This window comes from Rhinopithecus bieti, unplaced genomic scaffold (genome assembly GCF_001698545.2).
Source record: "Rhinopithecus bieti isolate Rb0 unplaced genomic scaffold, ASM169854v2 scaffold_83527, whole genome shotgun sequence".
Classification (NCBI taxonomy): Eukaryota; Metazoa; Chordata; class Mammalia; order Primates; family Cercopithecidae; genus Rhinopithecus; species Rhinopithecus bieti.
In genome coordinates this window covers 151,711-163,808 of record NW_016837625.1, presented here as the reverse complement: position 1 = coordinate 163,808, position 12,098 = coordinate 151,711, and the positions used below count along the sequence as shown (strand labels likewise).

The window sequence follows — 12,098 nt, the reverse complement described above, 5'->3', positions numbered from 1 at the left end:
TCGGGAGGCTGAGGCAGGAGAATGGCGTGAATCTGGGAGGCGGAGCTTGCAGTGAGCTGAGACTGCGCCACTGCACTCCAGCCTGGGCAACAGAGGAGACTCCGTCTCAAAACAACAACAACAACAACAACAACAACAACAACAAAATATTTCCAGGATGCATGGATGCACATGTGAGCATGCACAAAGACACACAGAAAAACAGAGAACAAGAGTTCACTTTTGGCCAGACTTAAGAATTCTAGAGAAAAAACAATATATTATATACTATATTTTTAGTGCTAAATGGTGCTAAAAGCCTTTTCTGGCAACCATTAGAGATAGAGAGTCGCCTGGTTAGCTTGGGAGCAGAAAGCTGAACTGTGTGGCATCACATGGTTTTGTCAACATGCCTTCTTGGGCACACTCACTTGCTGGCAAGATCTGGCTATGTCCCGATGCACTTGAATTTGCCAACCTGAGTGTGCTTGAAAATGATGCTCACCCCTTGGGGAGAATAAAGCTCAGACCTCTAGCTCTGCCAGGCCCCAGAGTATCATAGATGGGTAAAGGGAAGAAACCATCATCATCAGAGAGAAGTCTCATCAATGATCATACCCTCTTAAAAAATCACATAGAGCTTTATTAAATAAACCAAGTAGAAAGGCTCCTGTTTACATCCAGGCTGTCAGTTTGAGCTCAAGTAATATGCAAGGCACAATTCTTCCTTTCTCCAGCTTTAGAAAAATCAACCACATGGCCCAGCCCTGAAGGACTGAAGGGGGCTTGTGCGGGATCCCCAGTCATCCTGGACTCTCCACACAGCGTCCATGCATGGATGGCCATGGGCATGAGTCTCTGGATCTCCCTGAGGGTGGCCTAGCCTCAGCCTAGAGCACAGGCACCTGTGATCTGAGAATCTCAGATCCAGAACCAGGAGCTGGGAAGAGAGGACTTTTCCAAGGGTCTCCTCCCCCAGCCCCTGGGGAGTCCCTTCTGGATGGGCAGGCCCTGGGCTGGTGGCTGCCCTCCAAAACCGGCTCAGGCCAGGCTCTAGGGCCTGCTGGGAAGCTGCCTGGGGCCCTGCGCCTGACGAGCTGCCATAAAAGTGGCCGCCTCTCACACTGGCAGGCGGTGGCTCAGATCTGCTGAGGTTCTGGAGTGGCACAGGAACAGGAGGAGCAAATGACACTGGGTCTTTGTGCTGAGGCAGGACACAGCAGCTTTCCGAAACACACACACAGAAAATACGACTCCTGCTGCCACCTCAAGGAATTTTCCTAAGGACAGTCCTGGTGTCCTGATGGAGTGAGAGGGATCACACTTGGGATGTCCCAGCGGGGCCTAAGCCAAGTCCACCAGATGTCTCAACAGCTTATGAAACAAAAACAGGACTGAAGTCTGTTCACAGTGGCCCGTGGTCGGGCAGCAGCCCTGGGTGAGCTCCCGTGTTCTCCAGCCTTTCGCTCACCCAGGGGTTGGCTATCCCGGCCTCCAGGTGCTGGTTCCTGAGGCTTCCGTTGCGGCAGTGGGGCAGACACAGGGACATGCACGTCCCTCTGCTCCCCAAAATTCCTAGCAGCAACCAGACTAGGGGAAAAGTAAGTTTTCACAGGGGGAAAAACCCCACCAAAAAAACCCCTAAAGTAACTGGACAATCCTTTCCCTGAGACCACTACAGTAACGTCACCTACAGACAACTTCTAAAGAGTACTTTTAACTGCTCAAAGTCTTGAGAAGGGAGAGATTTCAGCAAGGCTAGGAAAATAAAAATGCAACAGCACATTGTCCAGAAACCCTAGACAACCATGCAAAAAGGAATGAGCAAAAAAGTCTTAGCTTTGTAAGACCTGAAAGGAAAAAAACACACATTTAAAACTCCTATATAAAAGAATGAGCTAATGGGCAGAGCCGAAACTATAGCTCTGTGTGAACAGAGACGGCAGTGAAGCTGGCGGGGGCACTCGTCTGGAGGGGCTTGTTCCGGTGTGAATGCAGCAAGGATCTCCCATCTTGGGGGCGCACGAGGCTCGGCTGAGATCCATCCTCTGGGAACCTTCACAAGGCCTAGTGGGAGGCATAGGCTGGGCTCCACAGCCCTGAGGGAGGGCTGGCTTTGCGAGCAGGAGGCAGTGCATTGGGAGACGTGGGTGATGAGGCAGCGAAATCTGGGGTGGGAAGAGAGACGATGTGAGCAGCAGAGCCAGGGAGAGCGGCGCGTTCCTCAGTTACAGCCAGCATTCAGCAGGTGCCTGCCTCACCCAGGACACTCTCATAGTGATGCCCCGAGGCCTCCTCCCAGCCAGCAGAGGGAAGTCCATGGGCACCTGCTGAGCTGGCCTCATCCACACAGAGAGGCCTGGGATGCCACCCTAACACCCAGGAGCGCAGAATCTGTCCGGGGAGAACAAGTGTCAAGTTTCAGGACCACAGCAGCATCTGTCCAGGGAGCATGTGGCAGGGAGGGCCCGTGCATCTGAACGCAACACAGCCTTGGGCAAGAGCGCCACAGGAACAAAGACCTCGAGGGGAGCAGCGGTTCTACAGTGCTCCGGAGACCTTGCAGAGACCCAGGCGTGGCTCCCAAAACCCAGGGAGGAGCACGCTGAGAGAGGCAGCTAGAAAGGGCAGGTGCCTGCTGCCAGAACAGCTGCAGAAAGCAGCAGAGCTGTGAGAAGGCTGAGCACCCATGGCCTCCCCTGGGCACCGCTTCGCAGGTGGAGAAGCCGTCAGGCAGAAGGCGAGGACGTGTGGGCTCTCCTTACCCAGGAAAGTGCTTCTACCCACACAACTGGGTCTTCTTTCAAACAAATTCAGGGACCCCCCCTGAAGCTGGTCCATGGGCCCCCATGTCGGCAGACACGAGCTCAAGGACTCTCTGTGTAGGTGAGAGAACCCTCAAATGGGAATCAGAAGACATTAAAGGGCCTTCGCATAGAACACTATAGGCTGGGCACTGCATTGTTTGAGAGAAATTGCATTCACACAGTGAGGTGCTCCCTGGAGCTGTGCAGGGTCACCAGAAACAGTTGGACCATTGAAAGAAATGAATTTGCCCCTTCTTCTGGGAAACTTCTCATCAGAACTACCCAGCATCCCCATCTGTGAGTCAGCTCGTCCAACCCCAGCTTAGAGCCTTCTGAGGCAGCCCCAGCAGGTGAGAATCTGGTCCTAGCATGCACCCCTGCCTAGACAGAGCTCCTTGCTGCCCACACCTCCACCTAGCATAGCTCTGCCTGGGGAAAGCTCTTGCTGAACCAGGACTGGCAGCCCCTCTGCCCTGACCCTCCTGGCTCCCACATCTGTCCTCTGGGCCTCAGGCTCCTTTGGCCCAGGCAAGGACCTGTTGAGACTTAGGGTTCAGGAGCCTCAACCCCTCCCCCAGGGCTCTTTTCTTTCTCAGCAGCTGCCTGGTTCTGCCTGCAGGGGAGTTACTCACAGTGGGGGCTGTGCCCAGGGCTGGCTCGAGGCGTGAGGGCTGTAGGCACGGCAAGATCCCGGGGCGTGCAGACAGTGTGGTAGGCTGCAAGAGCACATGGTTGGTTAGAGCAGGAGGGGGCAGGGGAACAGACCCAGAGATACACGCAGCCTCCTCACCTATGATCATGACCGCCGTCCCAGCCAACAGGGCAAAGAGCGTGAAGAACATGACCTGGTAGGAGTCCAGGAAGTGCTGAAAGAGGCTGGCTCCATCTGCCATCAATGGGAAGATGAGTTACCAAAACCACCAGGCCCACTGTGGTGTCCCATCATGTTCCTGCACTACTGTATGTCTACAGGGCAGTCCACAGGCCCCTCTTAGACATAAGGATGAAGGCCAGGCCACCTGCTGGAGGTCCGGGCCCACAGCTGCTCTTGGTACTCTGGCGCTTCCTCTTCTGGCTGCTGAGCAGAGGAGGGGCACAGTCCCTGTGGCTGCCACGTTGATAACAGATGGGAAAGCTGGGGAACTAAAGTCTGCATCATGGCCCCAATGAGCAGTGATCACTTTGAGGGACATTTTGCATTTCTGACTCCTCCATTTCTTACACCCCAGGTTTCTACTGATAGCCAGGACCACTTCTGCCTGTCCCTCCCCACCCTGGTCTGTCCCAGATGACATCATTCCGCAACTCACAAGGACCGGGCCCACGGCGATCCATCACAAAAGCCACTGTCACTGGGATGGTAATGGCTTGGTTGGTCGCGGGGCTGGAGAAGGTCAGGGTAGTGGACAGAGGCCCCTGGCTGCCGGCCGCGGGGTCCGAGATACCAACTGTGTATGTGATGAAGCTGGGCCACCCAAGAGACTTCTCCTTTGCGAATGCCAGCACAGCTGGGGACCTGGATTTCACCTGGAAGAGACATTAGAGCTGGGGGTGGGACTCAGTGGAGGAAACACTGAGTGGGGCCTCAGGACCCCGAGGCGGGAGGGCTGCTCTGCATGGCCCATCTCTGGAAGCACCCCCGCTTCAGCCTGACATGCTGGGCTTCCCTCCTGGGGCCCAAGGGTATGGAGTGGGGACCCCTGCCCAGGTCACACCTCATGGGCAGGTAATGACACCTGGGCACTGCTCATGGACGGCATGTAGTCTGCAGAGTCGGGAAGCCCTGTCCGTACTCAGGGTGTTTTTTGAGGGAAGAGCAAATCAATATGAATGTCAGAATCAAATTCAAGTTTATTCAATTCTAATCAACTGCTGCTTACAAAAATGCTAAACCAGGCTGGGCGCAGTGGCTCACGCCTGTAATCTCAGCACTTTGGGAGGCTGAGGCAGGCGGATCATGAGGTCAGGAGATCGAGATCATCCTGGCTAACACGGTGAAACCCCATCTCTATTAAAAATACAAAAAAATAGCCGGTGTGGTGGCAGGCACCTGTAGTCCCAGCTACTCGGGAGGCTGAGGGAGGAGAATGGCGTGAACCTGGGAGGTGGAGATTGCAGTGAGCCAAGATAGTGCCACTGCACTCCAGCCTGGGTGACACAGCGAGACTCCGTCTCAAAAAAAAAAGGCTAAACCAACACAAAATATCACCAAGCACCCACTCTCCAAGGCAGCAGCCCGAGCTCTGCTCACGGCTGGTCTCCAGCAGCCGCCAGGGGGCCGGCCCTCCTCCCTCATCGGCGATGCTGGGCATTCCCTGCCTCTGCGGGAGAACATGCTGTCACACTGGCTGCAGCAAGGCAGGAGGATGAGCAGGTGGAAATGCCGAGGAACTCCTTGGTTCTCTCACCCCAGAACTCTTTCCAGCCTGCTAGGCTCTGGGCCTGAGGGATCATTCACCCCCCAACCCCACCCCAAGACTTAGTCATGGGGGAAGTGAGGCCTGGAGAGAGGGGACTTGTCCCAGCAGGGATTAGGGCTTTCCTCCCTGCTCTGTGGCGGATGCTCCTGCACTGAATTCGGCCATGCCACGCACCACATGCTCACTGGCACCTTTTCTCGGTTCTCAGTGCTGCCCCCACAAGCTTAACTTACAGCTGGGGAAGACCAGCAGAGGTCGGATCAATTAATACAATCACGCAGCCTGAGAGACAGCAATAGTGCTACGGAAAGAGTACTTCAATTTAAAAATTATAATAAAAATAAATTTTAAAGAGAGCTGGCCCAGGACATCCACGCCACATTCCCTCTTCCTCCAGGGCCTTCCTGACGCCCTTGACTGCGGCCTGGCCTGAGGCATGCACATGCCACTCACCTCCAAGTTCTCCAGAACCTCCGGGGCACCAAAGACCCTGACCTCAGAGCTGGTGTAGTGGTTGCTCAAAAGGATTTCAGCCTGGTCGGCGAAGAGACCTGGGCTGAAGGGCACCTCGGCTCCCACCTGCTCTGTGGAGAAGTGGCTGCTGGAGAGGGAGGCAGTGACCACCAGAGCTGTTTTCTTCATGCTCAGGTGCTTCCGCTGCTTGTCTGTCAGCCTGTGCATTGTGACTGAGCAGAAGTACTGGCCTGCGGAGACAAGAGTGTATTGTCTTGTCCCCTCTCCTGCCCATGCACTGATGTCATTTCTTCTCCCTGCTTCTCTAACCAGGGTACTCCTATGCATCCTCCAGAGCCCAGGTGAGAAGTCACCTCCTCCAGAAGTCCTCCTGGGAATCCCCCGTAAAGGCCTTGGCCAAGCTAGGATACCCTCTGTGACCAGCAGTCCTCCCAAGTCCCCCTGGAGTCAATCCCCAGGCGGGGCTCCTAACAATCTCTCCCCTCTGGACAGATGGCCATGGTGAGCTGGGCACATGAAGCCCCAAGATGCCCAGAAGACAGAGACTGTCTCCAAGTCCCTTTCACTTTCAAATCCTCGCAGTTACCCAGAGCAGCATCAAACTGTGGCTCTACAGTGAACACATCTTGAGATGGGAAATCAAAGACGGCCGGCTTGAACTGGGACTGGCAGCTGATGAGGGCTTCTGGGTGCAAGGCCTGGATGACTTCCCTCTGGGTGGGGGTGCACTCGCCTAGAGAGGGGAGAGATGAGAGGGTGTGGGCCAGGCCCGATAGCCACCACACCGAATTCCACCAGGCCTGCACAGGCTGGCTGGGCCGCAAATGCCACCTGCCTTTGCATGTCTTCCAGCAGGGCCTCAGGGCTGCTCAAAGTTTTGAGATGCAGCCAAGATTGGTAAAGCCAAGGACACATCATATGGAAAAGGGCGCCATTCGGCATCACAGGGAGCTTCAAGTCAGAATTTCAGCATCTGTTCCAGACCTTGTATCCAGGGGCACAGCAGACGGGCCGGGCCCACTAATGCCTGACTTCTGTCCCTGTCAGCAGGGGAAATGGCAATTTACTTCTGCACATTCGGAGGGCACTAGTTCTCCACTAACACCTGAGCAGCATTTTGGCAATGGCACAGTGCTGTCCACTTGTGCTGAGGAAGGAGCAGAGGCTGCCATGATGGAACAGAGATGCCTCATTAATTAGGACGAGAAGGGCGGTGCTTCACTCTGCCAGTGAAGTGGTGTAAGAAAACAGCCCTGTTGACTCACTTATTTCTGGCAGCTGCTGTTCAGGGCTGTCATGGGCGGGGATGGGATTCAACATTCTATGCATGACCTGGGAGAGGTCATTACAAAAATTAAAACCAGCAACCAGTCCTGCTAATTCATTAGTTTCTGGGATTCATGGTGGGAAATTGTGGCTTTCTTTGCTAGGGTGCCCTTGGGCTGAAGTCACATTTCTAGTGCAGAACAGGCACCTTCTGGGAGCTGGGCTCCATTATGAAGATTCCTTTCGCTGGCTCAGCTTTTGGAGGACTCCAAGTTCAGAAACGCTGGAAGGAGTGGACGAGTGGGGGCTAAATGCCCTCTCTGGAGTTGGTGTGAGTGTGAATAGGAAAAGCAGACAAACTCCATCCGGAGGACACAGGAAGCCACCTCCCTGCTCCCAGGTACTCTGAAGACCGCCCAAGCCCCTCATTAAGTACCTCTCAGGTTAGAACTTCTGTCTCCCACGGCAACAATCACTTTGGAGGCTGTAGCCTCCTGGAAGCTTGTCTGGATAGGGTGGAGGTGACGGGCCATAATCCTCTGAGGGACGCCGACCACGACCTAGAGAGGGAGCCAAGGAAGCTTCATGGAGCGCCGCCTATGTCCCGGTCCATGCTGAGCGTTTCCACGACCTCACCCTGCAGTCTGTGACACAGTGTCACCCATTTCACAGGTGGCAACACTGAGGCTCAAAGCCTAAATGCCTTGCTAGAATGTAGCAGAGAGGGGGTTTGAGCCCAGTCTAGTCAGACTTCACAGCTCAGTTCTCCCATTGAATAAGCTGCTTCTCCCAGCAGCCGACTGGACGCTGAGCAGTGGGCCTGAATTCATTAATTGATCTGGGTGGGCTGAGGATTTTGGCTCTTGGGACAGCCAGGATTACTTCTCTGTAGTACAGCACCGCACCCCAACCAGAATCCAGTCTGCCCAGATTTTCCTAGCTGTTCCTCGTGGGCCCCATCCTGCACCTGGCCACATCCAAACAGCCCCAGGCTGGTGACCCCCCTGCAATCCCTTGGCTAGGACACCCTCCCACCTTCTCTGCAGAGCCCAGCCCCATCCACCCTTCAGGCCCAAGGCCACTTCCTGCAGCTGAAGGCCCCCCTCCCTCTCTCAGCAGGCACCAGCGGTCCCTGCCTCTGGGGATCTGGTTTCTACCAGTAGGTGAACTTCAGAACAGGGATGGGATCGAAGCCCCTGCAGCTCCCAGGGATGTGTAGGTGACCAGGCCTGCATCACTGTCAAACTCACGGGGCCTCCTCTCAGGGCTCACCACCATCCACCTCCAGGGACTGACAGAGGCTGTGTCCCACTCCCTAGCCTGGGACCCCCCAACTCTGGCTCTCCTCTCCCCTTCCTCCCTGTCTACCCTCAGAGAGTGCCCAAGGCCTCCTGGTCCCTTTCCTACCTGCACTCCTGCAGTGCCCGTGCGCTCCCACCCACTCCCAGGGCTTCAGAAGCCACCTCTGGAGTGAGCCTCCCCCTGTCCAGCCTTCTTCACAGTGCTCCTGCCGCACCCACCCAGCTGTGCCCCCTGCCTCACCTGGGAGAGCTGTGACATCTCTAGCTCCCTGGCCCAGGCTCCTCACCTCCCTGCAGGCCTACTCACCTCTGTGTGCCCCTCTCAACAAAGGACCAGTAGCAGCCTGGTCACCCCAAGCCCTTCCTCCCCTCCAGCCCCACTTCTGGATGCTCATGGAGCTCTGATGTGCCTCCCTCCCTCCCATCTCTCCCAAACCTGCCTTTAGATTCTGCCACACCCAATGAACCCAGCTGAGGGCCTGGCCTCAGTCTCTGGCCAGTTACCCTGCAGCCACTGCTCTCTCAAGCTCCTCCAGGAGCCAGGTAACCTCAGCAAACACAGCCTTGGTCTATAGCACTGTTTAAAAAATTCCACTGAGTGTGGCATAAGCTTCTACCCCTTCACCCTGGAACAGGAGCAGCAACAGTTAATTTCTGCTGAGCACTGGCTATGGGCTGAGCACCACCCTAGGGGTTTCCCACATGCTAACTCACTGAATCCTCACAACACTATCATCCTCATTATATAGACAAGAAAACCAGGGCATAGCGAGACTCAGTGATTGCTCAGTCATAGCCTTGTAGTGGCCAAGCTGGGATTTGACCTAGACCATCTGGCTCTAGATGCCGCACCGTCAACCTGCACCAAACTGCCCGGAATCCGGTGCATTTTCTGATCTGATCACAAAGCCAGACCATGCTTCTCCCACACCCTCTGTTCCAGCCCCCCATGCTCTGCCCTTGAACCTTGCACACCTTTGTCCATGCCACCCCATCCCCTGATCAGAGGCTCTTTCCAGGAGAGCACAGCTGTATTGTCAGAGGATGCCTCTGTCTGCAACTGGCTCGCCCAAACCGCAGAGCTGCAGCACTAAATATGCAAACTATTAGGTTAAACTGCTAGGTTCTGTAAAGCACATGCTGCCTCTAAAAATGAGATGCATTTGGATCTCAGTCAGACTTGGCCCACTGATTCATTCCTAACTGGAGATGAATGGAAGAGAGAGGTTTTGTTGCCTCCAGACTCAAAAAGTGACTTGCACAGGGAGTCTTAACCTTGCAGGTGACGGGGAAGCACCGGCTCCCAGGAAGTGCCCACTCTAGGGCTGCCAGAACCAAGCCCATGGGAGCTGGAATCCACCCTACAAGGCTGCCTGTCCACATCACACCCTCTTGAACATGGGAAGACTGAGGCCTAGAAAGAAAAGGGAGCTTGTCCCCATGTCAGAGTCAGCAAGTGGCCAGTCCCAGACTCATGACTCCCAGACCCCAAGCCCTCAGATGGCTTTTCTCTAAAAGGAAAAGTCTTCATAATCCTCCCAGAAGGTCAGGCCCGCCTCACAGGCCACTGAGTCACTTGTGCCTCCGGCTGCTTGAGGCCTACCTCCTTGTAGGTCCTCAGGTGCCCAGCGACCTCGTAGTAAACTGTTACAGATCCCACGGCCCGTGCCACAGCCACACCCGTCTTGGGGTCTATGTGGAGGATGCTGTTGGCCGAGGAGCTCCAGGTTCCCGAGAGGCCTGGAGAGGAAACATGGATGTGACGTCACCCCCTTCCCATAGCTGGACACTCCAGTCAAAGCCCAGCTCACCTGGATGATAAGCCAGCCTCCTCACTGGCTGCCACTACCCCAACGGGGGCTCACTCAGCAGCCTCAGGAGACAGCCACACTGCCTGCCCCAGTGCCGGTCATGCTCCTGGCTCCAGCCACCTGGAGCCATCAGCTTTCCTACCCTGCTGCACCCACCCTCTACAGGGCTGTGGCCCGTAGCACCTGCTCTCCCTGACCCACAACTCCCTGCCTGGAATTTCCTGATCATCCTGGCATGAAGCTTTAGCTGACCCCTGCCCAGGAATGGTCTGGTGCTGCTGCCAGGCCCTGCCCTCTGTAGCTCCTTCCCCAAAGCACAGCCCTCCCCATTCCTTCGTTGCCTTATCAATTCCTTTTTAGCAAACAGACAGCAGGTGTGAGGCTCAGAGCTTTCACCACATACACTTCTGAGTTAAAAGCTAATCACATTATATAATTAATACAATTAAAGGACTCAACCATAATCTATTTATGGCAAATTATATTTGTTTTTCCTTAAAGGTAGTATTTCATCTCCTTTTAAAATGAATTTAGTAAGGTAAAAAAACAAAAAGGTGGAGACAATTTGAAAATAAAAACTAAGTAAATAATTGTACATGTGTTCCACAGATGTACTACAGGTCACCTGCGCATGGCTGAAATTTGGAAGCCACTGATTTAGCCCAATGTCCTTCTTTGCTTAAGTCTCCTAGCCTGTGCTGTCCACGGTGGCGGCCACTTCCCACAGAATTCACTAAAATGGTGAATTCAGTTCCTCAGCAGCAGCGGAGATCAGTGTGTCTCCTGGCTAGAGGAACTGTGTGAGACTGTGCAGAGGCAGGATGCCCCACAGGAGCAGGGGACGCCCTCCGGGCGGAGCTGTTCCAGAAAAGGGCCGGCAAATGCTTTCTCTGAAGGTCGGACATAAGCATTTGGGTTATGCAGCCCATATGATCTTTGCTATGACCACACAATCTGGCAGTGGTAGGGTGACAACAGCCACTGACCATACATAAATGCATGGTGCAGCTGAGTGTCAACAAAAATTTCCTTGCAGAAAACAGGCACAGGCTGGATCTGGTCTCTGGGCAGCAGTTTTGGAGCACTGCTCCTGAGTATCCTGCAGGTCTGCCTGCAGGCCCCCGTGACTGGCGCCGAGCCACCGCCCGGGTAGCCCCGCCCAGGTAGCCCCCACTCAGCTTTGCAAGCGTCCGTGACTCCACAGGTTCCCTGGCTCAGGATCTGTCTTACCTTCCAGGCTGGTCAGAACAGTGGCCAGACAGAGCACGTCCCCCACCACCATGGCCCCGGACAGCTCTGGGGAGATGGCCTGTAGGACAGGCAGGGGCACAAAGTCCGAGAGGCCTGGGTGCTCTGCGTCCCACACACGGAGCAGTGTCAGGCCCACACTGACTGTGCGGACAACGCAGGTGTTGTTGGTGGGGCCCTTCCCGATCTGCACGAAGTCGTCTCTAGGCACAGGAGAGAAAGGAGGGCTTGCTCTCAGTCTCGGTAAAGAAGCCTCCAACTCCCAGAGGGAGAAACGTAGTCCAGGTCCTCTGCTGAGCAAAACATTCGACTGACTGAGGTCCCAGTTGTGGCCCCCAACTCAAGGTTACCAAACAGCAGCCCCAGACGAGGGACCACTGCAGGCAGATGGCACAGGCCTCCTCACTTGTCACCCCAGAAAGCACACACAGCCCGCAGCTAGGCAGTGGCAGCAGCATCATTCCGGCATTCCAGAAAGGAAACTGAGGCCCCGAGGGGAAAGAGATCCAGAGTGCTTCCCTACGTTCTTCCCACCAGAGAACTGGACACACCAGAAAGGGAAGGCTGCCCTTACTATGCAACCTGACTGCAGAAGCAGCCTCTGCCCTTTCCTCCTCTGAAAAATGGGGATCATCACGTGCCCACGACACAGGCCTGGTGTGAGTATTACATGAGGTCAGCAGTGAGGAGGCACCTGCCACAGGGCAGGTGCTCAATGTTGGCAATGGCAGCTTTGGTGCAGAAGTGTGGACTGCGTGGGGTGATAGTTGGGGTTAGGGATCGTGGCTGCAT

The 12,098-nt window shown here is 55.1% G+C and overlaps 1 protein-coding gene across 1 annotated transcript in view; it reads right to left on the bottom strand.

The window, feature by feature from the left end:
- Positions 1-601: 601 nt before the first annotated feature.
- NUP210 (nucleoporin 210) overlaps positions 602-12,098 on the bottom strand; it is an 87,871-nt gene continuing 76,374 nt past the window's right edge. Inside the window, 9 exon segments of the mRNA XM_017865853.1 lie at positions 602-2,147; positions 3,419-3,502; positions 3,577-3,672; positions 4,097-4,313; positions 5,660-5,910; positions 6,267-6,413; positions 7,383-7,506; positions 9,851-9,987; positions 11,289-11,509. Of these exon segments, the coding sequence (XP_017721342.1) occupies positions 2,047-2,147; positions 3,419-3,502; positions 3,577-3,672; positions 4,097-4,313; positions 5,660-5,910; positions 6,267-6,413; positions 7,383-7,506; positions 9,851-9,987; positions 11,289-11,509 (1,378 nt within the window). The 3' untranslated portion in view covers positions 602-2,046.